The following is a 25,167-nucleotide window of genomic DNA, read 5'->3' as shown; positions in this document are numbered from 1 at the left end:
CTATCCATGAAGGGTATAGACAATGTTTAAACCTTTTTAATAGTTTTGTGAATGTGTTGGGATGAAATTGTGAGAGTAAAAATATTTGGAAGGGCCTAGCCTAGTAGTACTAGTGAAGTGGCTACTCTTGGCCCCACTTGAAAGTTTGAATTGAAAGCTCCACCACACTATTTACTGACTTTGGCTCCACCTTCTCAGATCCCACGGTCACACGACTCACTACTCCACCCGCAGCAGCCATGATGGTAGGTGTTATACACAATTTACTCTAGCTAGCTAGCGCACCTTATTGTTTTATATGTGCAATCATCTGACACATTCATCAATAAACGATGATTTGCCCATTGAACGTTAATGTGGCTAATGCATGTCCCGTGACGCCGTCTTTTGTTTACCTAGCAAGAAGGGCTGGACGATGGTCCCGATTTCCTCTCCGAGGAGGACAGAGGAGTAAGTTTTTTTCTTTGATTTAAAATACAAATATTTATCTTATTTGTATTTTGGTCTTAACAGTCCGATCAGCTATTTATATTATTTGTATTCTGCAGTAATTCCTTATTGCACGATTTGATCAGCTGTTAGACAAGTGGCTAACAACAGACGTCAAATTTGTTGAATAGCTAGCTACTCTTAGCTAAACTAGCCAGCTTGACCACATCAGGAGTCAGTTGACTTCCTACTAGCTGGCCAGCTAGCTGGCAACCGTTACAATCCATTAGCTAGCTAGCTAACGTTAGTTACCTATTGTTAACAATGAACATAAGCTTATTTTAACTGCTCACTGTATGAATAACTCTATTGCCATTGCTAACTAGTAACAGACCCATCTACCTATGCACATTTATTCGATTTCTGCTATTGTTTTGCAGGCTAGCTTGCTAGGAAGTGCACAGCCCAATAATGTAACGTTACTCATAACTTGTTAGTGTCACACCTTATGTTATTTTCAAAGGTAGACCGGCTCTGGCAGCCAAAGCAGCTAAATACTCCATCTAAACGTGAATCGATTATCAATTGCGATACGGTTCTAGAAACATAAAGCCCTTTACTTTCATATCACACCAAACCCTTACCAAAAAATACTGCAGTTTTGAAAGTGCAGTAACTGCAGTCAACTGTGGTATTTTGGACGCAGTAATTGCAGAATAACTGCAATGCACAGCATTTGAACTGCAGTTACACTGAAAAATTACTGTAGTAAAAAAAAGTTATTTTGTATGCAGTATTTGAAGCATACTGCCGTTATACTGCAATCTGACTGCAATCTTTTTCATAATGGTATTTTCACACATGCAAAATATACACTTACTGTACACTGTTTTAGCCGGCTTTATCACAGTTGTAGCCGACAGTATTTTTCAGTTACAACAAGTTTCTGGCGGCCTTCTTCCGTTTCACACAGATGTTCGGAGCATGCTAGATAGCTAACTAGCAGAGGTGGTCGCCTGTTCCCGCCTGTCTTTCCTTAAACATGCGCTGTAACATGGAGATATGGCCGTGTGGGAACACTAATCCTAACCCTATTAAAGGTGTGTAGTAATTGAACTTTTGTTTAATTTTTTATTATTAGTTCTTGCTGATATGAAAGATATGTTTCCAAAACCATACCGCAAGCGATACGTGTTCATGTTTAGAGCATGCCTCTGTGTTCTTAACAAAAGTCCCCGGGAAGAAGATACCATCATCAATAGGCACTAAAGGTAGTTAGCATCTATGAATGGGTTAGGACGTGCACAGCTTCTGAGTTGGCTAGTAAGCCAATACATAGTCTGATTAATCAGGCTGTAATACACAATTAATTGGTATACAGCTTGACACTAATGCCTAGAAAATCATGTAAATGTTCCTCACAAGCCAGAATGTTGAATAAAATTACATTAAAACTTACCGGTTGTCTGTGCGGTTTGTCCTTCAGCTGCTCAAAATTTAAGACGAATAAAGTATTGTTTACCCAACTTCTTAGAGAGCCGGTAGGTATATGGTTTGGTTTGGCACCGAGGTAAAGTTAGTTTTATTGTATATTCGGTTTCTCTCGTCAATAGCTATTGACCCAAGCGTGCCATGACATGAACATGTTATGTTCTTAACCAGGGGAGGATAAAGAACAAGCGATACCTTTTTTGTCTGAATTTTACATTTTTCTTAAGATTGAAATCCAATTCATATACAGTGCCTTCGGAAAGTATTCAGACCCCTTGACTTTTTCCACTTTTTGTTACGTTATAGGCTTATTCTAAAATGTATTGAATTGTTTTCCCCCCTCATCAATCTACACACAATACCCCATAATGAAAAAACAATAATAGGTTTTTAAAAATGTTTGCACATTTATTACAAAAACAAAACTGAAATATCACATTTACATCTTTCTGGTAAGAAGAGGGGCGGGGGGGTATGCCTTATGATTAACGAGACGTGGTGTGATCATAACAACATACAGGAACTCGAGTCATTCTGTTCACCTGACTTAGAATTCCTCACAATCAAATGTCGACCGCATTATCTACCAAGGGAATTCTCTTCGATTATAATCACAGCCGTATATATTCCCCCCCAAGCAGACGCATCGATGGCCCTGAACGAACTTTATCTGACTCTATGTAAACTGGAAACCACACACCCTGAGGCTGTATTCATCGTAGCTGGGGATTTTAACAAGGCTAATCTGAAAACAAAACTCCCTAAATTCTATCAGCATATCGATTGTGCTACCAGGGCTGGTAAAACCCTGGATCATTGTTATTCTAACTTCCGTGAAGCATATAAGGCCCTCCCCCGCCCTCCTTTCGGAAAAGCTGACCACGACTCCATTTTGTTGCTTCCAGCCTACAAACAGAAACTAAAACAAGAAGCTCCAGCGCTCAGGTCTGTTCAACGCTGGTCCGACCAATCTGACTCCACGCTTCAAGACTCCTTCGATCACGTGGATTGGGATATGTTCCGCATTGCGTCCAACAACAACATTGACGAATACGCTGATTCGGTGAGCGAGTTCATTAGAAAATGCATCGGCGACATAATACCCACAGCAACGATTAAAACATTCCCAAACCAGAAACCGTGGATTGATGGCAGCATTCGCGCGAAACTGAAAGCGCGAACTACTGCTTTTAATCAGGGCAAGGTGACCGGAAACATGACCGAATACAAACAGTGTAGCTATTCCCTCCGCAAGGCAATCAAACAAGCTAAGTGCCAGTATAGAGACAAAGTAGAGTTGCAATTCAACAGCTCAGACACAAGAGGTATGTGGCAGGGTCTACAGTCAATCACGGATTACAAAAAGAAAACCAGCCCCGTCGCGGACCAGGATGTCTTGCTCCCAGACAGACTAAATAACTTTTTTGCTCGCTTTGAGGACAATACAGTGCCACTGACACGGCCCGCTACCAAAACCTGCGGGCTCTCCTTCACTGCAGCCGAGGTGAGTAAAGCAGGCCCAGACGGCATTCCCAGCCGCGTCCTCAGAGCATGCGCAGACCAGCTGGCTGGTGTGTTTACGGACATATTCAATCAATCCTTATCCCAGTCTGCTGTTCCCACATGCTTCAAGAGGGCCACCATTGTTCCTGTTCCCAAGAAAGCTAAGGTAACTGAGCTAAACGACTACCGCCCCGTAGCACTCACTTCCGTCATCATGAAGTGCTTTGAGAGACTAGTCAAGGACCATATCACCTCCACCCTACCTGACACCCTAGACCCACTCCAATTTGCTTACCGACCCAATAGGTCCACAGACGACGCAATCGCAACCACACTGCACACTGCCCTAACCCATCTGGACAAGAGGAATACCTATGTGAGAATGCTGTTCATCGACTACAGCTCAGCATTTAACACCATAGTACCCTCCAAACTCGTCATCAAGCTTGAGACCCTGGGTCTCGACCCCGCCCTGTGCAACTGGGTACTGGACTTCCTGACGGGCCGCCCCCAGGTGGTGAGGGTAGGTAACAACATCTCCACCCCGCTGATCCTCAACACTGGGGCACCACAAGGGTGCGTTCTGAGCCCTCTCCTGTACTCCCTGTTCACCCACGACTGCGTGGCCATGCACGCTTCCAACTCAATCATCAAGTTCGTGGACGACACTACAGTGGTAGGCTTGATTACCAACAACGACAAGATGGCCTACAGGGAGGAGGTGAGGGCCCTGGGAGTGTGGTGTCAGGAAAATAACCTCACACTCAACGTCAACAAAACAAAGGAGATGATTGTGGACTTCAGGAAACAGCAGAGGGAGCACCCCCCTATCCACATCGACGGGACAGTAGTGGAGAGGGTAGTAAGTTTTAAGTTCCTCGGTGTACACATCACGCACAAACTGAATTGGTCCACCCACACAGACAGCGTTGTGAAGAAGGCGCAGCAGCGCCTCTTCAACCTCAGGAGGCTGAAGAAATTCGGCTTGTCACCAAAATCACTCACAAACTTCTACAGATGCACAATCGAGAGCATCCTGTCGGGCTGTATCACCGCCTGGTACAGCAACTGCTCCGCCCACAACCGTAAGGCTCTCCAGAGGGTAGTGAGGTCTGCACAACGCATCACCGGGGGCAAACTACCTGCTCTCCAGGACACCTACACCACCCGATGTCACAGGAAGGCCATAAAGATCACAACAACCACCCGAGCCACTGCCTGTTCACCCCGCTATCATCCAGAAGGCGAGGTCAGTACAGGTGCATCAAAGCAGGGACCGAGAGACTGAAAAACAGCTTCTATCTCAAGGCCATCAGACTGTTAAACAGCCACCACTAACATTTAGTGGCCGCTGCCAACATACTGACTCAACTCCAGCCACTTTAATAATGGGAATTGATGGAAATTTATGTAAAAATGTATCACTAGCCACTTTAAACAATGCCACTTAATATAATGTTCACATACCCTACATTACTCATCTCATATGTATATGTATATACTGTACTCTATATCATCTACTGCATCTTGCCATCTTTATGTAATACATGTATCACTAGCCACTTTGAACTATGCCACTTTATGTTTATATACCCTACATTACTCATCTCATATGTATATACTGTACTCTATACCATCTACTGCATCTTGCCTATGCCGTTCTGTACCATCACTCATTCATATATCTTTATGTACATATTCTTTATCGCTTTACACTTGTGTGTATAAGGTAGTAGTTGTGGAAATGTTAGGTTAGATTACTCGTTGGTTATTACTGCATTGTCGGAACTAGAAGCACAAGCATTTTGCTACACTCGCATTAACATCTGCTAACCATGTGTATGTGACAAATAAAATTTGATTTGATTTACATACAGTCCCAGTCAAACGTTTGAACACACCTACTCGTTCAAGAGTTTTGATTTATTTTTACTATTTTCTACATTGTAGAATAACAGTGAAGACATCAACTATGAAATAACACATATGGAATCATGTAGTAACCAAAAAAGTGTTAAGCAAATCAAAATATATTTATATTTGAGTTTCTTCAAAGTAGCCACCCGTTGCCTCGATGACAGCTTTGTACACTCTTGGTATTCTCTCAACCAGCTTCGTGAGGTAGTCACCTGGAATGCATTTCAATTACCAGGAGTGCCTTGTTATTTGTGGAATATCTTTCCCTAATGCGTTTGAGCCAATCAGTTGTGTTGTAACAAGGTAGGGGTGGTATACAGAAGGTACCCCTATTTGGTAAAAGACCAAGTCCATATTATGGCAAGAACAGCTCAAATAAGCAAAGAGAAACGACAGTCCATCATTACTTTAAGACATGAAGGTCAATCAATTCGTAACATTTCAAGAACTTAAACATCTTCTTCAAGTGCTGTCGCATAAACCATTAAGCCCTATGATGAAACTGGCTTTCATGAGGACCGCCACAGGAAAGGAAAAACCAGAGTTACATCTGCTGCAGAGGATAAGTTCATTAGCATTCTGCAGCGATACGCCATCCCGTCAAGGTTTGCGCTTAGTGGGACTATCATTTGTTTTTCAACAGGACAATGACCCAACACACCTCCAGGCTGGGTAAGGGCTATTTGACCAAGAAGGAGAGTGATGGAGTGCTGCAATAGATGGCCTGGCCTCCACAATCACCCGACCTCAACCCAATTGAGATGGTTTTGGATGGGTTGGACCGCAGAGTAAAGGAAAATCAGCCAACAAGTGCTCAGCATCTGTGGAAGCTCAAGCATTCCAGGTGAAGCTGGTTGTGAGAATGCCAAGAGTGTGCAAAACTGTCATCAAGGCAAAGGGTGGCTACTTTGAAGATTCTAAAATATAAATATATTTTGATTTAACACTTTTTTGGTTACTACATGATTCTATGTGTTATTTCATAGTTTTGATGTCTTCACTATTATTCTACAATGTAGAAATTAGTAAAAATAAAGAAAAATCCTTGAATGAGTATGTGTGTCAACTTTGACTGGTACTGGAAGTATTCAGACCCTTTACTCAGTACTTTGTTGAAGCACCTTTGGCAGCTATTTGTATTATTGGTATTCTGCAGTAATTCCTTATTGCATGATCTGATCAGCTGTAGACAGGTGACAGCCGTGGCTAACAACAGACGTCAAATTTGTTGAATAGCTAGCTACCGTTAGCTACAAATACAAAACTGAAATATCACATTTACATAAGTATTCAGACCCTTTGCTCAGTACATTGTTGAAGCACCTTTGGCAGTGATTTACAGCATCGAGTCTTCTTGGGTATGACTACAAGCTTGGCACACCTGTATTTGGGGAGTTTCTCCCATTCTTCTCTACAGATCCTCTCAAGCGCTGTCGTGTTGGATGGGGAGCGTTGCTGCACAGCTATTTTCAGGTCTCTCCAGAGATGTTTGATCGGGTTCAAGTCCGGGCTCTGGCTGGGCCTCTCAAGGACATTCAGAGACTTGTCCCGAAGCAACTCCTGGGTTGTCTTGGCTTTGTACGTAGGGTTGTTGTTCTGTTGGAAGGTGAACTTTCGCCCTAGTCTGAGAACCTGCTCCAGAGCGCTTAGGACTTCATCAACGATCTCCCTGTACTTTGCTCCTTTCATCTTTGTCTCGATCCTGACTAGTCTCCCAGTCCCTGCTGCTGAAAAACATCCCCACAGCATGATGTTGCCACCACCATGCTTCACCGTAGGGATGGTGCCAGGTTTCTTCCAGACGTGACGCTTGGCATTCTGGCCGACGAGTGCAATCTTGGTTTCATCAGATCAGAGAATCTTGTTTTTCATGGTCTGAGAGTCTTTATGTGCCTTTTGGCAAACTCCAAGCAGGCTGTCATGTGCCTTTTACTGAGGAGTGGCTTCCGTCTGGGCACTCTACCATAAAGGCCTGATTGGTGGAGTGCTGCAGAGATGGTTGTCCTTCTGGAAGTGTCTCCCATCTCCACAGAGGAACTCTAGAGCTTTGTCAGAGTGACCATCAGGTTCTTGGTCACCTCCCTGACCAAGGCCCTTCTCCCCCGATTGCTAATTTTGGCCAGGCGGCCAGCTCTTGGAAGAGTCTTGATGGTTCCAAACTTCTTTAATTTAAGATTGATGTAGGACACTGTGTTTTTGGGGAACTTCAACGCTGTAGAAATGTTTTGGTACCCTTCCCCAGATCTGTGCCTCGACACAATCCTGTCTCGGACCTCTACGGACAATTCCTTTTACCTCATGGCTTGCTTTTTGCTCCGACATGCACTGTCAACTCTGGGACCTTATATAGACAGATGTGTGCCTTTCCAAATCATGTCCAATTTATTGAATTTAACACAGGTGGACTCCAATCAAGTTGTAGAAACATCTCAAGGATGATCAATGGAAACAGGACACCAGCGCCCAATTTCCAGTCAGCATAGGGTCTGATACTTGTGTAAATAAGGTATTTCTGTTTTATATTTTTAATACATTTGCTAAAATTCCTAAAACTGTTTTCACTTTGTGATTATGGGGTATTGTGTGTAGATTGCCGAGGAAAATTGTATATTTAATCCATTTTAGAATAAGGTTTTAACTTAACAAAATGTGGAAAAAGTCAAGGGGTCTGTCTTGGAGTGTACAAATCATTAAGAACACCTTATTCATATGGAAGAACAGCCTCAAGTTGTCAGGGCATGGACTCTACAAGGTGTCAACAGCGTTAAACAGGGATGCTGGCCCTTGTTGACTCCAATGCTTTCCACAGTTGTGTCAAGTTGGCTGGATGACCTTTGGGTGGTGGTCCATTCTTGATACACAGGAATCTGTTGAGTGTGAAAAACCCAGCAGCGTTACATTTCTTGACACAAACCGGTGCATCTGGCACCTACTACTATATCCCGTACAAAGGCACTTAAATCCTTTCTTGCCCATTCACCCTCTAAATGGCACACATACACAATCCATGTCTCAATTATCTCAAGGCTTAAAAATACTTATTTAACCTGTCTCCTCCCCTTCATCTACACTGATTAAAGTGGATTTAGCATGGCAACATCAATATGGGATCATAGCTTTCACCTGGATTCGCCTGGTCAGTCTATGTCATGGAAAGAGCAGGTGTTCATAATGTTTTCTACACTCAGTGCATATTTATATTGTCATGGCTTGCTTAGTTCAATAGCTATTGACGCGAGGAGACCGAATATATATTATATATATAATATCCAATATAAAATGGCATTTTCATCTAAAAGGACGTATGATCACCAACATATTAAGCTCATAGGAGGATGTCAAATGAAAGCTAAGAGACTATATTTTTGAGATATTAAGGCATATATAAATCTGTAAGCCATTTTCCATCCTAAAAATGAGAAATAAGGCTTTGATTTCTGGTCAAACAGATAGAAAAGGGTCTTAGAAAACGTCTAACAGAAAGTCTTAAACGATATCAAAAACACAATCATGGTAAAGTTAGACACACTGCCTACTAATATGAACACTCTAATGTACTTGTCGTCTTGCTCAGTTGTGCACCGGGACCTCCCACTCCTCTTTCTATTCTGGTTAGAGCCAGTTTGCGCTCTTCTGTGAAGGGAGTAGTGCACAGTGTTGTACGAGATCTTCAGTTTCTTGGCAATTTCTCGCAAGGAATAGCCTTCATTTCTCAGAACAAGAATAGACTGACGAGTTTCAGAAGAAAGTTATTTGTTCCTGGCCATTTTGAGCCTGTAATCGAACCCACAAATGCTGATGCTCCAGATACTCAACTAGTCTAAAGAAGGACAGTTTTATTGCTTCTTTAATTAGAACAACAGTTTTCAGCTGTGCTATCATAATTTCAAAAGGGTTTTCTAATGATAAATTAGCCTTTTAAAATGATAAACTTGGATTAGCTAACACAATGTGCCATTGGAACACAGGAGTGATGGTTGCTGATAATGGGCCTCTGTACGCCTATGTAGATATTCAGTAAAAAAATCTGCCGTTTCCAGCTACAATAGTCATTTACAACATTAACAATGTCTACACTGTATTTCTGATCAATTTGATGTTATTTTAATGGACAAAAAATGTGCTTTTCTTTCAAAAACAATAACATTTCTATGCGATCCCAAACTTTTGAACGGTAGTGTAAGAAAAATTGCCTTCTGCTTTGTAATTCCGTTACCAAAACCCACATCTTTAAGATATTTTCTAATTTCTCTTCCTCATGAGGAGGGAGGATAATCAAAGTTCACAGAAGTAACAAGTAAAGTTAGATCTACCAATTTAGTGTTTTTACTGATATCAAGTTTGATCATGAATTATTAAGTGATTAAAACGGAACCGAATTGCTGCAATTGAATTGGCTACAATGGAAACATCACAAACCACAGTTGGGTTAACTGCTGCTGTCCTCCCTTCCGCTGGCATACTGTTATGTTCAGCTCATAAGTTTTTTTTTCTCTTTCCGTCATCTGGTGGTCAAAGAAGGACTGTGAAAACAGTCTGGACAACCCCTCCCTCTCTCGTTAATGTCACCTCTCCCTGCTCTAACTGCACCTACCACCAACCCTCTTTCCATTTACTGTAACAAGTATCCTGACCCACTGAACACCGACCAACACCGTACGTCCATGGATGTTGAAATTTGGTCAGTCCGCCCTGGCAGGACAAAATATGAACCTATCATAGACGTCTATGTTTCACAAGTTTGAACAGCACAGTACAGTAGAGAACAGTACATTACAGTAAAACGAGTACAGTACAGCACACTTGAGTATAGTATAATGTTCTCTATTGTACTGTGCTGTACTGTGATGTCCAAACTTGTGAAACATAGACTATTAGATTATTTCAGATTTGGTCTGGTCCGGACCAACCAAATATGGTCTTGTTTAGAGGCGGAGCTCATTACAATAATAGTGTGTAGAATAATACCCAAATATGCATAAGAAAGATATTGCATATTTCTACCTTTTACAGTGCATTCGGAAAGTATTCAGATCCCTTGACCTTTTCCACATTTAGTTACGTTACAGCCTTGTTCTAAAATGGATTCAATTGTTTTTTTACCTCACCAATCTACACACAATACCCCATAATGACAAAGCAAAAACTGGTTTTTGAAATATCACATTTACATAAGTATTCAGACCCTTTACTCAGTACTTTGTAGAAGCACCTTTGACAGCGATTATAGCCTCAAGTCTTCTTGGGTACGAGCTTGGCACACCTGTATTTGGGGAGTTTCTCCCATTCTTCTCTGCAGGTCCTCTCAAGCTCTGTCAGGTTGGATGGGGAGCGTCGCTGCACAGCTATTTTCAGGTCTCTTCAGAGATATTAGATCGGGTTCAAGTCTGGGCTCTGGCTGGGCCACTTAAGGACATTGAGACTTGTCCCGAAGCCACTCCTGCGTTGTTTTGGCTGTGTGCTTAGGGTCGTTGTCCTGTTGGAAGGTGAACCTTCGCCCCGCTCTGGAGCAGGTTTTCATCAAGGATCTTTCCCTCGATAATCTTTCCCTTGACCTTGACTAGTCTCCCAGTCCCTGCCGCTGAAAAACATCTTCACAGCATGATGCTGCCGCCACCATGCTTCACTATAGGGATGGTATTGGCCAGGTGATGAGCGTTGCCTGGTTTCGCTTGGCATTCTGAACCATATACCTACCGGCTCTCTATAATGTTGGGTTAACAATACTTTCCTGTGGATATTCTGTCTAAAATTTCAAGCAGCAATCTACACACAAGGCGCACAGACAACTGGTAGAGTAAGTTTATATAACATTTTATTTAACATTCTGGCTTGTAAGGAATATTTACATGATTTTGCAGGCATTAGTGTCAGGCTGTATATACCAAATAATTGTGTATTACAGCCTGATTAATCAGACTAGCCAAGACGTTATTTGACAGAGCTAGCTATTGGGGAATGGTGATTTTGTCATTTGCTTGTCACTAAATACAATACAATATCCGTTACAATATTTTGCAGCCTAGGGCAGTCAACGTTGACCTCCAAACTGATGCAACACTTCAAGTGGACATTTCTGATGCATTGAGTGAGCGGGACAAGGTTAAGTTTACTGTCCATACTAAGGTAGGAGAGTTTAGCTACCTGTCAATATTTATTCCTGTTTGCCCTGGCACTTGGCAAATGAAAGGCCAATAATGTGCATTTTTATGGCTGTGTGAATCGAGACTCATGTCACATGACTTGCAATTATGTTCCTCCTCAGCAGTTGTCTTATCTCCACATTCATGTTGTCTTCTGAAAATAAGTGTGCATGTATGCAAAATAAGCTTTGTTGATTTAATGGAACGCAAATGAAGATTTAAGGTTAAGAAACTGCATGATGGCACTCCACTTCATTTTCTATGCAGAGAGAATTCCAATTTCCTGTCACTGTCAAAGTGTAACCTCATAATGTCATGGGTTTATTTGTTTTTACGGCTGCTTTTATAATGTTTCAAGGACTCTTGTGAAGGAAGGAATTCAATCATGATTCAAAGGGGTTAGTCACTGTCTTGAGATGATCATTGTGATCAAGTCCTGTTTTTCCCCTTCTTTAAAAAAAAAAATTGAGCTGCACATTCTAATTGGCAGAAAGATATTTTCAGAAGAGCCATAGAGAAATACTCTATTCTGTATTTGGCTCTGTTTTTCAGTATAATGTGTTCTATGATTGATGTCTGATTCCTATTATTTTGTTTTACCTTCCAGAGCACTCTTCCTAACTTCAAGCAGAATGAGTTTTCAGTGGTGAGGCAGCATGAGGAGTTCATCTGGCTCCATGACTCCTTCGTGGAGAATGAGGAGTATGCAGGCTACATTGTAAGTACTGAGCGCCGTCCAGGGTACTCTGTGTGTCCCCCCCAAATGGCACCCTATTCCCTATATAGTGCACTACTTTTGACAAGTAGTGCACTATATGGGAATAGGGTGCGATTTGGGAGATGACTGTTTTGGATTTTAGGATTGGCTTATAAACTTCAGGGTTTTAGAAAACAGCTAAATTATTCATTGTCAATTCCCTTTCTCATTAAAACTGTCTGGTGTCATGGAGTAATGAACTTAGCTTGATGTTCATTTTCAAGAAACTGCTGATTTAACTGTGATTTGTTGAATTGTAGATTCCCCCTGCCCCACCAAGACCTGACTTTGATGCCTCCAGAGAGAAGTTACAGAAACTGGGGGAAGGTGAAGGTTCCATGACCAAGGAAGAGTTCACCAAAATGAAACAGGAACTTGAAGCGTGAGTTCATGTTCATTAGGTCACATAAAAAAAAGGTTAGGTTAGTACAACCTCATTTCATGCTCTCTGTGTTTTATAACCTTCCGTGCCTACTTGACACGACCCATGTTGCTCTGACATTGTTTTTGTGTTTCAGTATAGTGGTTTGGTTGGGATACTTGGATGCACTGAATGCCATTGGTTCATATTTTGGCTATATCTGTGTTTTAGCGAATACTTGGCTATCTTCAAGAAGACCGTGGCGATGCATGAAGTGTTTCTTTGCCGTGTGGCTGCCCATCCTGTCTTAAGGAAAGACATGAACTTCCATGTCTTTTTAGAGTACAACCAAGACGTAAGTGGGGTTGAGATTACGAATTTAGGATTTAGATTTCCAGTCAGGTCCAAAAGTATTGTCTCCCTTGATAAAGATGAGTCAAAAAGACTGTTTAAAATAAATAATACAAATACTGAGCTATATTGTAGGCTTCAATGTTTTAGAAATTATGTTATTTTAAACGAATACAAATCAAATGAAATTGTATTTGTCACATGAGCCGAATACAACAACCTTACCGTGAAATACTTACTTACAAGCCCTTAACTCAAGAAATAGAGTTCAGAAAATATTTACTTAATAAATAAATAAAGTTAAAAATGTAATAAAAAGTAACACAATAAAATAACAATAACGAGGCTATATACAGGGGGTACCGGTACCGAGTCAATGTGCAGGGGTACGGGTTAGTCGAGGTCATTTGTACATGTAGTTAGGGGTAAGGTGACTATGCATAGATAATAAACAGCAAGTAGCAGCATTGTAAAACAAGGGGTGGGGGGTTGATGTAAATAGTCCGGGTGGCCATTTCATTAATTGTTCAGCAGTCTTATGGCTTGGGGGTAGAAGCTGTTAAGGAGCCTTTTGGACCTAGACTTGGCGGTTCGGTACCGCTTACCATACAGTAGCAGAGAGAACTATGACTTGGGTGACTGGACAATTTTTTGGGCCTTCCTCTGACACTGCCTAGTATATAGGTCCTGGATGGCAGGACGCTTGGCCCCAGTGATGTACTGGGCTGTACGCCCTACCATGTGTAGCGCCTTACGGTCGGATGCCAAGCAGTTGCCATACCAGGTGGTGATGCAACAGGTCAGGATGCTCTCGATGGTGCAGATGTAGAACTTCTTGAGGATCTGGGGACCTATGCCAAATCTTTTCAGTCTCCTGAGGGGGAAAAGTTGTTGCCGTGCCCACTTCATGACGGTCTTGGTGTGTTTGGACCATGATAGTTTGTTGGTGATGTGGACACCAAGGAACTTGAAGCTCCCGACCCGCTCCACTACAGCCTTGTCGATGTTAATGGGGGCCTGTTCAGCCCTCCTTTTCCTGTAGTCCACGATCAGCTCCTTTGTCTTGCTCACCACACTGTCAGGTGTCTGACCTCCCTATAGGCTGTCTCATCATTGTCGGTGATTGTTGTGTGGTGAGCTGTTGTGTCGTCAGCAAACTTACTGATGGTGTTGGAGTCGTGCTTGGCCACGCAGTCGTGTTTGAACAGGAGGGGACTAAACACGCACCCCTAAGTGGCCCCAGTGTTGAGGTTCAGTGTGGCAGATGTGTTGTTGCCTACCCTTACCACCTGGGGGTGGCCCGTCAGGAAGTCCAGGATCCAGTTTCAGAGGGAGGTGTTTAGTCCTAGGGTCCTTAGCTTAGTGATGAACTTTGTGGGCACTATGGTGTTGAATGTTGAGCTGTAGTCAATAAAAGCATTTTCACATACAGTACCAGTCTAAAGTTTGGACACACCTACTCATTCAAGTTTTTTTTCCTACGTTGTAGAATAATAGAGAAGACATCAAAACTATGAAATAACACAAATGGAATCATGTAGTAACAAAAAAAGTGTTAAACAAATCAAAATATATTTTATATTTGAGATTCTTCAAAGCAGGCACCCTTTGCCTTGATGACAGCTTTGCACACTTGGCATTCTCTCAACCAGCTTCACCTGGAATGCTTTTCCAACCGTCTTGAAGGAGTTTTGATGTCTTCACTATTATTCTACAATGTAGAAAATAGTAAAAAATTAAGACAAACCCTAGAATGAGTAGGTGTGTCCAAACTTTTGACTGGTACTGTAGGTGTTCCTTTTGTCCAGGTGGGAAAGGGCAGTGTGGAGTGCGATTGAGATTGCGTCATCTGTGGATCTGTTGGGGTGGTATGTGAGTGGGTCTAGAGTTTCCTGGATGAGGGTGTTGATGACCAGTTCATCAACACAGTTCAAAGCACTTCATGGCTACCGATGTGAGTGCTACGGGGCGGTTACCTTCACTTTCTTGGGCACAGTGACTATGGTGGTCTGCTTGAAACATGTAGGTATTACAGACTCGGTCAGGGAGAGGTTGAAAATGTCAGTGAAGACACTTGCCAGTTGGTCTGCACATGCTCTGAGTACACATCCTGGTAATCCGTCTGGCCCCGCGGCCTTGTGAATGTTTACCTGTTTAAAGGTCTTGTTCACATCAGAGAGTGTGATCACACAGTAGTCTGGAACAGCTGGTGCTCATGCATGCTTCAGTGTTGCTTGCCTCGATGCGAACATAAAAGGCATTTAGCTCATCTGGTAGGCTTGCGTCACTGGGCAGCTCGCGGCTGGGTTTCCCTTTCTAGTCCATAATAGTTTGCAAGCCCTGCCACATCCGACAAGCATCAGAGCCGGTGTAATAGGATTCAATCTTAGTCCTGTATTGACGCTTTGCCTGTTTGAGGGCATAGCAGGATTTCTTAAAAGCGTCCGGATTAGTGTTCCGCTGCTTGAAAGCGGCAGCTTTAGCCTTTAGCTCGGTGCGGATGTTGCCTGTAATCCATGGCTTCTGGTTTGGATATGTACGCACGGTCACTGTGGGGACGACGTCGTCGATGCACTTATTGAGGTGGTATACTCCTCAATGCCATTGGATGAATCCTGTAACATATTCCAGTCTGTGCTAGCAAAACAGTCCTGTAGTGTAGCATTTGTGTCATCTGACCACTTCTGTATTGAGCGAGTCACTGGTACTTCCTGCTTTAGTTTTTGCTTGTAAGCACGAATCAGGAGGATAGAATTATGGTCAGATTGGCCAAATGGAGGGCAAGGGAGAGCTTTGTATACGTCTCTGTGTGTGGAGTAAAGGTGGTCTAGAGTTATTTTTTTCCTCTGATTGCCAATGTGACATGCTGGTAGAAATGAGGTAGAACTGATTAAAGTTTACCTGCATTGAAGTCCCCGGCCACTAGGAACGCCGCTTCTGGATGAGCATTTTCTTGATTGCTTAAAGCCTTATACAGCTCGTTGAGTGTGGTCTTAGTGCCAGCATTGGTTTGGTGTAAAATGGATGGCTACAAATAATATAGGTGAAAACTCTCTTGGTAGATAGTGTGGTCTACAGTTTATCATGAGGTACTCTACCTCAGGCGTGCAATACCTTGAGACTTCTTTAATATTAGACATCGCGCACCAGGTGTTATTGACACATGGACACACACCTCCACCCCTTATCTTACCAGACTTAGCTGTTCTGTCCTGCTGATGCACGGAAAACCCAGCCAGCTCTATATTATCAGTGTCGTCGTTCATCCACGACTGGGTGAAACATAAGATATTACAGTTTTTAATGTCCTGTTGGTAGGATGATCTCGAACGGAGATCCTCCAGTTTATTTTCCAGTGATTGCACGTTGGTCGATAGAACGGATGGTACAGGCGGGTTACCCACTCACCGACGATTTCTCACAAGGCACCCCGATCTCTGCCCCCTGTATTTCCGTCTTTTCTTCACGCGAATGACGGGGATTTGGGCCTGGTCCCGGGGAAGCAGTATATCCTTCTCATCAGGCTTATTAAATAAAAAATATTTTTCCAGTTCGAGGTGAGTAATCAATGTTCTGATATCCAGAAGCTCTTTTCGGTCATAAGAGACGGTAGCAGCAACATCATGTAAAATAACTTAAAAACAAACAAAATAGCACAGTTGGTTAGGGGCCCGTAAAACGGCAGCCATCCCCTCCTGCGATATTAGGTAAATCCTAAATTGCTCAGAGAAAGAGATTCTGTTTAACAAGTACTCATTTTTTTTTCTAAAGAAGATATGGGTCAAAATTACTGGCACGCCTGTTTTCAATACTCTGGCACCCTCCCCTTGCGAGGATAACTGCACTAAGCCTTTTTCTGAAATGTTTGATTAGACCATTCCTCCATACAGATCCTTGATATTTTATCTGTGCTTATGGACTGCCCTCTTCAATTTAAACGACAGGTTTTGAAAGGGATTCAAGTCCGGAGACTGAGATGGCCATTGCAAAAATGTTGTTTTTGTGGTCATTTAACCATTTCTTTGTGGTTTTGATGTGTGCTTGGGGTTATTGGCTTGCTGGAAGATCCACTTGTGGTTTTACCTAGCTTGGCTGACATGACTCACAGTGCAGTGAGAGCTGTGACACACTGATCTGGACAGGAGAGCATTGTAAATGCAGTATTCGCTTAGAAATTGAGGAGAGGCATTGATTGGTTCTCTCAAGTGTTTATTTTGTTGAGACCTCTGGTTGGTTGTATTTGAAAATCCAACAGTTAAAATGGAAGGGGGTGGCATTCGGGGGCTGTGTGTTGCTGAGCGTGTGGGTGTTTAAGTGGGAAAGACACAGAGGAGAACCAACCAGTAAAAGCATCTACACTGAACAAAAATGGAAAGACAACATGTAAAGTGTTGGTCCCATGTTTCATGAACTGAAATAAAAGATCCCAGATATGTATGTACCATACTCACAAAAAGCTTATTTCTCAAACAAAATAAAACACAAACTTGTTTACATCCCTGTTAGTAAGCATTTCTCCTTTGCCAAGATAATCCATCCACCTGACAGGTGTGGCATGATTAACAAGCTGATTAAACAGCATGGTCATTACACAGGTGCACCTTGTGCTAGAGACAATAAAATGTGTAGTTTTGTCACACAACACCATGCCACAGATGTCTCAAGTTTTTACGGAGCGTGCAATTGGCATGTTGACTGCAGAAATGTCCACCAGAGCTGTTGCCAGAGAATTGAATGTTCATTTCTTTACCATAAGCCGCCTTCAACATTGTTTTAGAGATTTTGGCGGTACAACCAACTGGCCTCACAGCCGCAGACCACATGTATGTTGTCATATGGGCGAGCGGTTTGTGAGCACCAAACCCACCCCTGGTGTGCGTGGCCCAAGAGCTCTATTTTCAATTCATCCAACAAATGTAAAACACCTGGAGTTTTCTAAACAGCATTGGCACTTGGATTAAAACCGGTGCTATGATCAGATGACATGAAAATAGAGGTCTTTGGCCATGCACACCAGGGGTGGGTTTGGTGTTGAAAAGAAGGATGCATATGCGGAAAAGAACCCCATACCAACTGCACAATATGGTGGTGGATCTTTGATTTTATGGGGCTATTTTGCTTCCACTGGTCGTGGGGCGCTTTTTAAGGTCAACGACATCATCATTAATTCAAATCAAATTTGATTGGTCGCATACACATATTTAGCGGATGGTATTGCGGGTGTAGCGAAATGCTTGTGTTCCTAGCTCCAACAGTGCAGTAGTGTCTTAACAATTCACAACAATACACACATCTAAAAGTAAAAGAATGGAATATATAAATATTAGGACGGGCAATGTCAGAGTGGCATTGACTAAAATATAGTAGAATAGAATACAGTTGAAGTTGTAAGTTTACATACACTTAGGTTGGAGTCATTAAAACAACGTTTTTCAACCACTCCACAAATGTCTTGTTAACTAACTATAGTTTTGGCAAGTCGGTTAGGACATCTACTTGTGCATGACACAAGTAATTTTTCCAACAACTTGTTACAGACAGAACATTTCGCTTATAATTTACTGTATCACAGTTCCAGTGGGTCAGAAGATTACATACACTAAGTTGACTGTGCATTTAAACAGCTTGGAAAATTCCAGAAAATAATGTCATGGCTTTAGAAGCTTCGGATCGGGTAATTGACATAATTTGAGTCAATTAGAGGTGTACCTGTGGATGTATTTCAAGGCTTACCTTTAAACTCAGTGTTTCTTTACTTGACATCATGGGAAAATCAAAAGAAATCAGCCAAGACCTCAGAAAAAGAATTGTAAATCTGCACAAGTCTGGTTCATCCTTGGGAGCAATTTCCAAACACCTGAAGGTACCACGTTCATCTGTACAAACAATAGTACGCAAGTATAAACACCATGGGACCACGTAGTCGTCATACCGCTCAGAAAGGAGATGCATTCTGTCTCCTAGAGATGAACGTGCTTGGGTGCGAAAAGTGCAAATCAATCCCAGAACAACAGCAAAGGACCTTGTGAAGATGCTGGAGGAAACGGGTACAAAAGTATCTATATCCACAGTAAAACGAGTCCTATATCGACATAACCGGAAAGGCCGCTCAGCAAGGAAAAAGCCACTGCTCCAAAACCATCATAAAAAAGCCAGACTACGGTTTGCAACTGCACATGGGGACAAAGATTGCACTTTTTGGAGAAATGTCCTCTGGTCTGATGAAACAAAAATAGAACTGTTTGGCCATAATGACCATCGATATGTTTGGAGGAAAAAGGGGGATGCTTGCAAGCTGAAGAACACCATCCCAACTGTGAAGCACGGGGGTGGCAGCATCATGTTGTGGGGGTGCTTTGCTGCAGGAGGACTGGTGCACTTCACAAAATAGATGGCATCATGAAGACGGAAAATTATGTGGATATATTGAAGCAACATCTCAAGACATCAGTCAGGAACGTCGCAAATGGGTCTTCCAAATGAACAATGACCCCAAGCATACTTCTAAAGTTGTGGCAACATGGCTTAAGGACAACAAAGTCAAGGTATTGGAGTGGCCATCACAAAGCCCTGACCTCAATCCCATAGAAAATTTGTGGGAAGAACTGAAAAAGCGTGTGTGAGCAAGGAAGCCTACAAACCTGACTCAGTTACACCAGCTCTGTCAGGAGGAATGGGCCAATATTCACCCAGCTTATTGTGGGAAGCTTGTGGAAGGCTACCTGAAACGTTTGACCCAAGTTAAACAATTTAAAGGCAATACTACCAAATACTAATTGAGTGTATGTAAACTTCTGACCCACTGGGAAGGTGATGAAAGAAAAGCTGAAATAAATCATTCTCTCTACTATTATTCTGACATTTCACATTCTTAAAATAAAGTGGTGATCCTAACGGACCTAAAACAGGGAATCTTTACCAGTATTAAATGTCAGGAATTGTGAAACTGAGTTTAAATGTATTTGGCTAAGGTGTATGTAAATTTTTGACTTCAACTGTAAATATGAGATGAGTAAAACAGTATGTAAACATTATTAAAGTGACTAGTGTTCTATTATTAAAGTGACCAGTGATTCCATGTCTATGTATATAGGGAAGCAAGACTCTAAGGTGCAGGATTGAGCAACCGAGGGGTAGCCAGCTAGAGATGGCTATTTAACAGTCTGATGGCCTTGAGATAGAAGCTGTTTGGAGAACACCCAGTACCAGGACATTTTAGCCAAAAATCTGTCTGCCTCTGCTAGTAGGCAGAAAATGGATCTTCCAGCAAGCCAATAACCCCAAACACACATCAACATTCACAAATCAATATTTTGCAATGGGTATCTCAGTCTCTGGACTTGAATCCCATTGAAAACAGTGGTTTGAATTGAAGAGGGCAGTCCATACGCTCAGACGAATGATATCAAGGATCTGGAATGATTCTGTATGGAGGAATGGTCTAAGATGCCTCCCAATATGTACTCTAATCTCAAAAGACATTTTAGAAAAAGGCTCAGTGCCGTTATCCACGCAAAGGATTTAATACAGTCTTTTTTACTCATCTTTATGAAGGGTGCCAATCATTTTTAACCTGACTGTATTTTGGTGATGATTGTAGCTGTGGAAATGTTATTAGACAAGCTCGCTCTCTCTCTCGTTTCTTTTAACTTTAGATAACTCAAAAGGCTAGTCGAATGTGCCTGAAAACATATGCCATTTCCCTACCTTGTCTTAGTTTTATCATTGTCAGTTTGTCCTTACTTGACCTCTTTTGTTCACAGCTGAGTGTACGAGGCAAAAACAAGAGGGAGAAGATGGAAGATTTCTTCAAGAATGTGGTGAAGTCAGCAGACGGCGTGTTAGTGGCAGGGGTAAAGGTGAGTTGGGTTTGCTTTTCTGTGTAAACCATTCCTCCACTCCTTTCTATGTAAACCATTCCTCCACTCCTTTCTATGTAAACCATTCCTCCACTCTTTTCTATGTAAACCATTCCTCCACTCTTTTCTATGTAAACCATTCCTCCACTCTTTTCTATGTAAACCATTCCTCCACTCTTTTCTATGTAAACCATTCCTCCACTCTTTTCTATGTAAACCATTCCTCCACTCTTTTCTATGTAAACCATTCCTCCACTCTTTTCTATGTAAACCATTCCTCCACTCTTTTCTATGTAAACCATTCCTCCACTCTTTTCTATGTAAACCATTCCTCCACTCTTTTCTATGTAAACCATTCCTCCACTCTTTTCTATGTAAACCATTCCTCCACTCTTTTCGATGTAAATCCATTCAGCCAAGTAAATGGGGATTGAACTTGCTTTGAGTTTTATATTTGAATGAAATCACAACATAAGTATTTTGCGACTTACGCATTGGTTGATAAACATTGTTTAGCATTATGAATGGTGCTCACATTTTGTATAAATGTAGTTGTCAAAATCTTTATCTTCAGATTTGTAGTTATTCTTTAACAGTTTGTACGTGTATAAAGTTTGACATAATTGTCTTTTGGATTTCAGGATGTAGATGATTTCTTTGAGCATGAGAAGACATTCCTTTTAGAGTACCATAATCGTGTCAAAGATGCCTCCTCCAAATCTGATAGAATGATCAGGTCTCACAAAAGTAAGTCTCCTCACTGTCTCGTAATCGCCACGTGCTAGGTAAGCTTTCTGCTATATAAATGGATTTTAATCAGTTATTGAGAATGAGATTGATTTGAGTAATTCCAATTGAAAGTATTGAAATGCCGTTTTTGCTGTGAACTGTTTGGTGAGTGGGTTCTGAGTCACTTTGGTATCATGTTTTAATGTTTGTGGAAACCAGCCTGTTTGTCCTTGTGGTGTGCGTTGTATTTTACGTCTATTTTCTGTTTTATATTAATTCGCTGACAAATATGGAAATGGGTAAGTTGTTTGTTTATTTGTAGTTGGTTCAGTCAGTCTTAAAATGTTGGGGATGACAGCCGACTCAATTCTAAACTTTGTCATGTTCCTAAAAAAAATGTGGGGATGAGCACAATAACTTGTAAATTACCTGTCATTTTTTTGTAACTGTATTTTTTGTCCAGATTTTTATATCTTAACAGGTAAGAGCCATGAGGTTCCCTTTAGTCTTTTGGAGAAAAAAAATTCTGCTCGTTTTTTAACACCTCAATCCTGCTTTGACAGCTTCAGGAAACAAATTCCCCTCAGAAATCTAGTCCTCTGTCATTCCCAAGAATCAGACAATACATCTGTCATGTCCTCAGCTTTGTGTAGGAACTACTATGTATGTATGTATGTTACCTCATTTCCACAGCATTAAAAAATGATACTGTGTTTGAAAAGTGACTCCCTGCGTATTTGAAATTGTCCTGCTGCAGATGTTTTATCATTGTAGGTTATTTTCTAAAAGATGTTTGCTTCCATTTTATTGATATATTTTGTACATGATTGACCGACCATCTATGTGTGTGTGTGTGAGTATGGTGGTTGAGTTGTTATTTGAAATGTAATGTGATCTAATGTGAGTTCCTCTGTTGAAGGTGTTGCAGATGATATCAATAGAATCGCCTCCACACTGTACACTTTAGGAACCCAGGACTCCACAGATGTGTGCAAGTATGCAAAAAGTTTCCCCTTTTCTCTCCATACATTGTCTGCTGCCAATAATCTATAATAACTCAAAAATATCATCTAGAAACTATAGTAACTCAAATGCAATTTACTGTTTTCCAGATTTTTCTTGAAAGTTTCTGAGCTGTTTGAGAAAACACGGGTGCGTTGATTTCTTTTTAATATTGTTTTCTATGTATGACGCAATTTTGTCAATTTGTTGTGTACCAGCTATGAACACCGAAGCATAGGCTGTGGTCAATAACTATGTACATTATAGCCAAAAACTAGACCTGTGGTGATGAGCTATCTTGTGGTCGCAATGTAGATCTTGTCTAAAGTTCACAAGTTTCTGCTGGTGTCCCTTCCTCTACAGAAAATAGAGGCTCGAGTGGCTGCAGATGAGGACCTGAAACTTGCCGACTTACTGAAGTATTATCTCAGGGAGTCACAAGCTGCTAAGGTAACTAACTTGAGCCTGCTTTTCTTAATCATCAATCAATTATGATTAGATACCCTGATCAGTTATCAGAGGTATTATCTGAGCATTTTCATCAGACAGTGTTGTAGTGTTAGTATTAATGTGCTCTATGGAATCTGCTGTTCTTCAGGATCTATTGTACAGACGAGGGAGGGCCCTGGTAGATTACGAGAATGCAAACAAAGCTCTGGACAAAGCCAGGGCAAAGAACAAAGATGTGCTTCAGGCAGAGACCAGCCAGCAGGTGTGCTGTCAGAAGTTTGAGAAAATCTCAGAGTCCGCAAAGCAAGGTACTTTATCCACTTTCTTTATATATATAATTTTTGACAGTCCTGGCTAAATTATTGCTTGAGAAATTGCTCTTTGCTAAGAAGCTATTTTTGTTTCTTTTTGACAATTTTAATTTTAAAACCGTCACGGTAAGGTACTTAATTGCTACCCAGAAATGATTTGTTATTGAGATAAAAACCGCTGCATTGGACCTTTTTCAGCAGTATTAATAATTCAAGGCATTTCATACTTTTCCAAAAAGTATCCCTCCCTGTTGAAAATTAAATCAGAGTCCCAAGTTTTGCATGTAAGAGAAGCTTAACCAGATTAGGGATGTATAGAGGGGTAAATCTGATAATGTTCTGCAATTCCGGAATAGAGCTTATAGACTTCAAGACGAGACGAGTAGCAGCCTTCAGAAAGAACTTGGTGGAACTTGCCGAACTGGAACTCAAACATGCTAAGGTCATTTTTTATTATACATGGTTGTCTATTAGCGATTCTATCAAGGCTGTATTACAACCGGCCGTGATTGGGAGTCCCACAATTGGCCCAGTATCTTCCGGGTTTGGCCGGTGTAGGCCGTCATTTTAAATAAGAATTTGTTTTTAACGGACTTGTTAAATTTTTTTAAATAAAATAATTAAGTCTTCCAAAACTGCTTTTTCTCCAGGTTTAGGCTAATCCTCTTTCTCGCTACTTCTCCACAGGGTAATTTACAATTATTGCAAAGCTGTGTCGGGGTCCTCAAAGGAGACACTTAGGTCTTTACTGAAGGTTCACTGTACAGAGCTTTCCCCGCTTTGGTCTGGTCTTCACTGAGAAGATGGAAGAGAGAGCATATCTGGGGTCAGTTTGTTTTCAGGATGTCTGTTCGTAGTCATCACCAGAGACACCGAACTCCACCCACAACCCCTCTAAAAACGTGAGGAAGCCGCGGTGAAATACCTGCAATATCCACACAGCACAAGAACCTATAACTATGTTAAATCACGTCAACTTTTTCATTGTTAACAACAATCAGAATTTTCCATCGGAATCTTCTCCCAATCTATATCACGTCATGTCTGTCCAGATTGATTATTTGTTATTATTTTGCTTAGTGTAATCTTTGAGGCCAATAGTTTCAGTAAAACTTTTTTCTGTGATGCTGCTCAGTTACTTTGTTCAAGTTGAGCTCATTCTTACTATTATTGAAGTGTATTGTCACTAAAAGCCTTGTACATGTTGTATTAGTTCTCACTGTACTGCTAATGATTGTTTTAATCTTTACTAATACTTTTGCTTTTCAGTAATTTCATACAAGTTATGTTCTTTTTTTCATTCCAGACAAGTAATGCTTCAGTATGTTTGCCTTAATGTAGAGTAAGCCTATCAAGTATTGTAAAAAAAGGTGCACTGTATATGAATGTTTTTTTCCTTTTGTGACCAAAGCTTCCATTTATTTAGATGGAGAAATGCTGAAACAAATGGTTGTACTGATAATGATGATTTAAAATGATTATGAAAATATTAATAATAAATGATACTGTTTACCTTAGAACCGTCCTGAACATATTTCATGAAATGTTTTGACTAGGCTATTTGTTGTCCATCTATCTAGTTGTAAACCTTTTTAATTTTGTATATTTTATGACTCCGAGAAATATGGAAGAAAAGCCAGGGGAAGCCAATGGAAAAGTACCTTCAATATCATATTAAACTCCATTTCGACTGTTCATATTAAGGTTGAATAAAAAGATGATGGCCACTTTTTAAACTGCTTGTACTAGGTTGTTTCTTTCACCTTGAAAGTGTAGATCAGTGTGGGGGGAATCTACATTTCATAAATGGAAGGGGGTGAATACTTACACAAGGCTCTGTATTTGAGCAATTCCCTTTTCTAAA

The 25,167-nt window shown here is 41.2% G+C and overlaps 1 protein-coding gene across 1 annotated transcript; it reads left to right on the top strand.

The window, feature by feature from the left end:
- The first annotated feature begins 190 nt into the window (after positions 1-190).
- LOC120060450 (sorting nexin-6-like) lies at positions 191-25,036 on the top strand. The gene is made up of 14 exons (XM_039009777.1): positions 191-245; positions 400-450; positions 11,362-11,466; positions 12,091-12,201; positions 12,501-12,622; positions 12,833-12,956; positions 20,716-20,811; positions 21,453-21,558; positions 22,460-22,535; positions 22,653-22,692; positions 22,906-22,992; positions 23,141-23,300; positions 23,660-23,745; positions 23,991-25,036. The coding sequence occupies exons 1-14, from the start codon at positions 240-242 to the stop codon at positions 24,042-24,044; spliced, it is 1,224 nt and encodes a 407-aa protein (XP_038865705.1). The 5' UTR covers positions 191-239; the 3' UTR covers positions 24,045-25,036.
- The last annotated feature ends 131 nt before the right edge of the window (positions 25,037-25,167 follow it).

The sequence above is a fragment of the Salvelinus namaycush genome, chromosome 15, assembly GCF_016432855.1.
Source record: "Salvelinus namaycush isolate Seneca chromosome 15, SaNama_1.0, whole genome shotgun sequence".
NCBI lineage: Eukaryota > Metazoa > Chordata > Actinopteri > Salmoniformes > Salmonidae > Salvelinus > Salvelinus namaycush.
The sequence above is the reverse complement of the archived record's forward strand: the minus strand, read 5'-3'. Positions and strand labels throughout refer to the sequence as shown.

Bases quoted from the DNA above. Each gene is read 5' to 3' on its own strand.
- LOC120060450 (XM_039009777.1), top strand. The intron at 11,467-12,090 runs GTAGGAGAGTTT...TTTACCTTCCAG, and splicing joins AGTTTACTGTCCATACTAAG to AGCACTCTTCCTAACTTCAA. The intron at 12,623-12,832 runs GTGAGTTCATGT...TCTGTGTTTTAG, and splicing joins ATGAAACAGGAACTTGAAGC to CGAATACTTGGCTATCTTCA.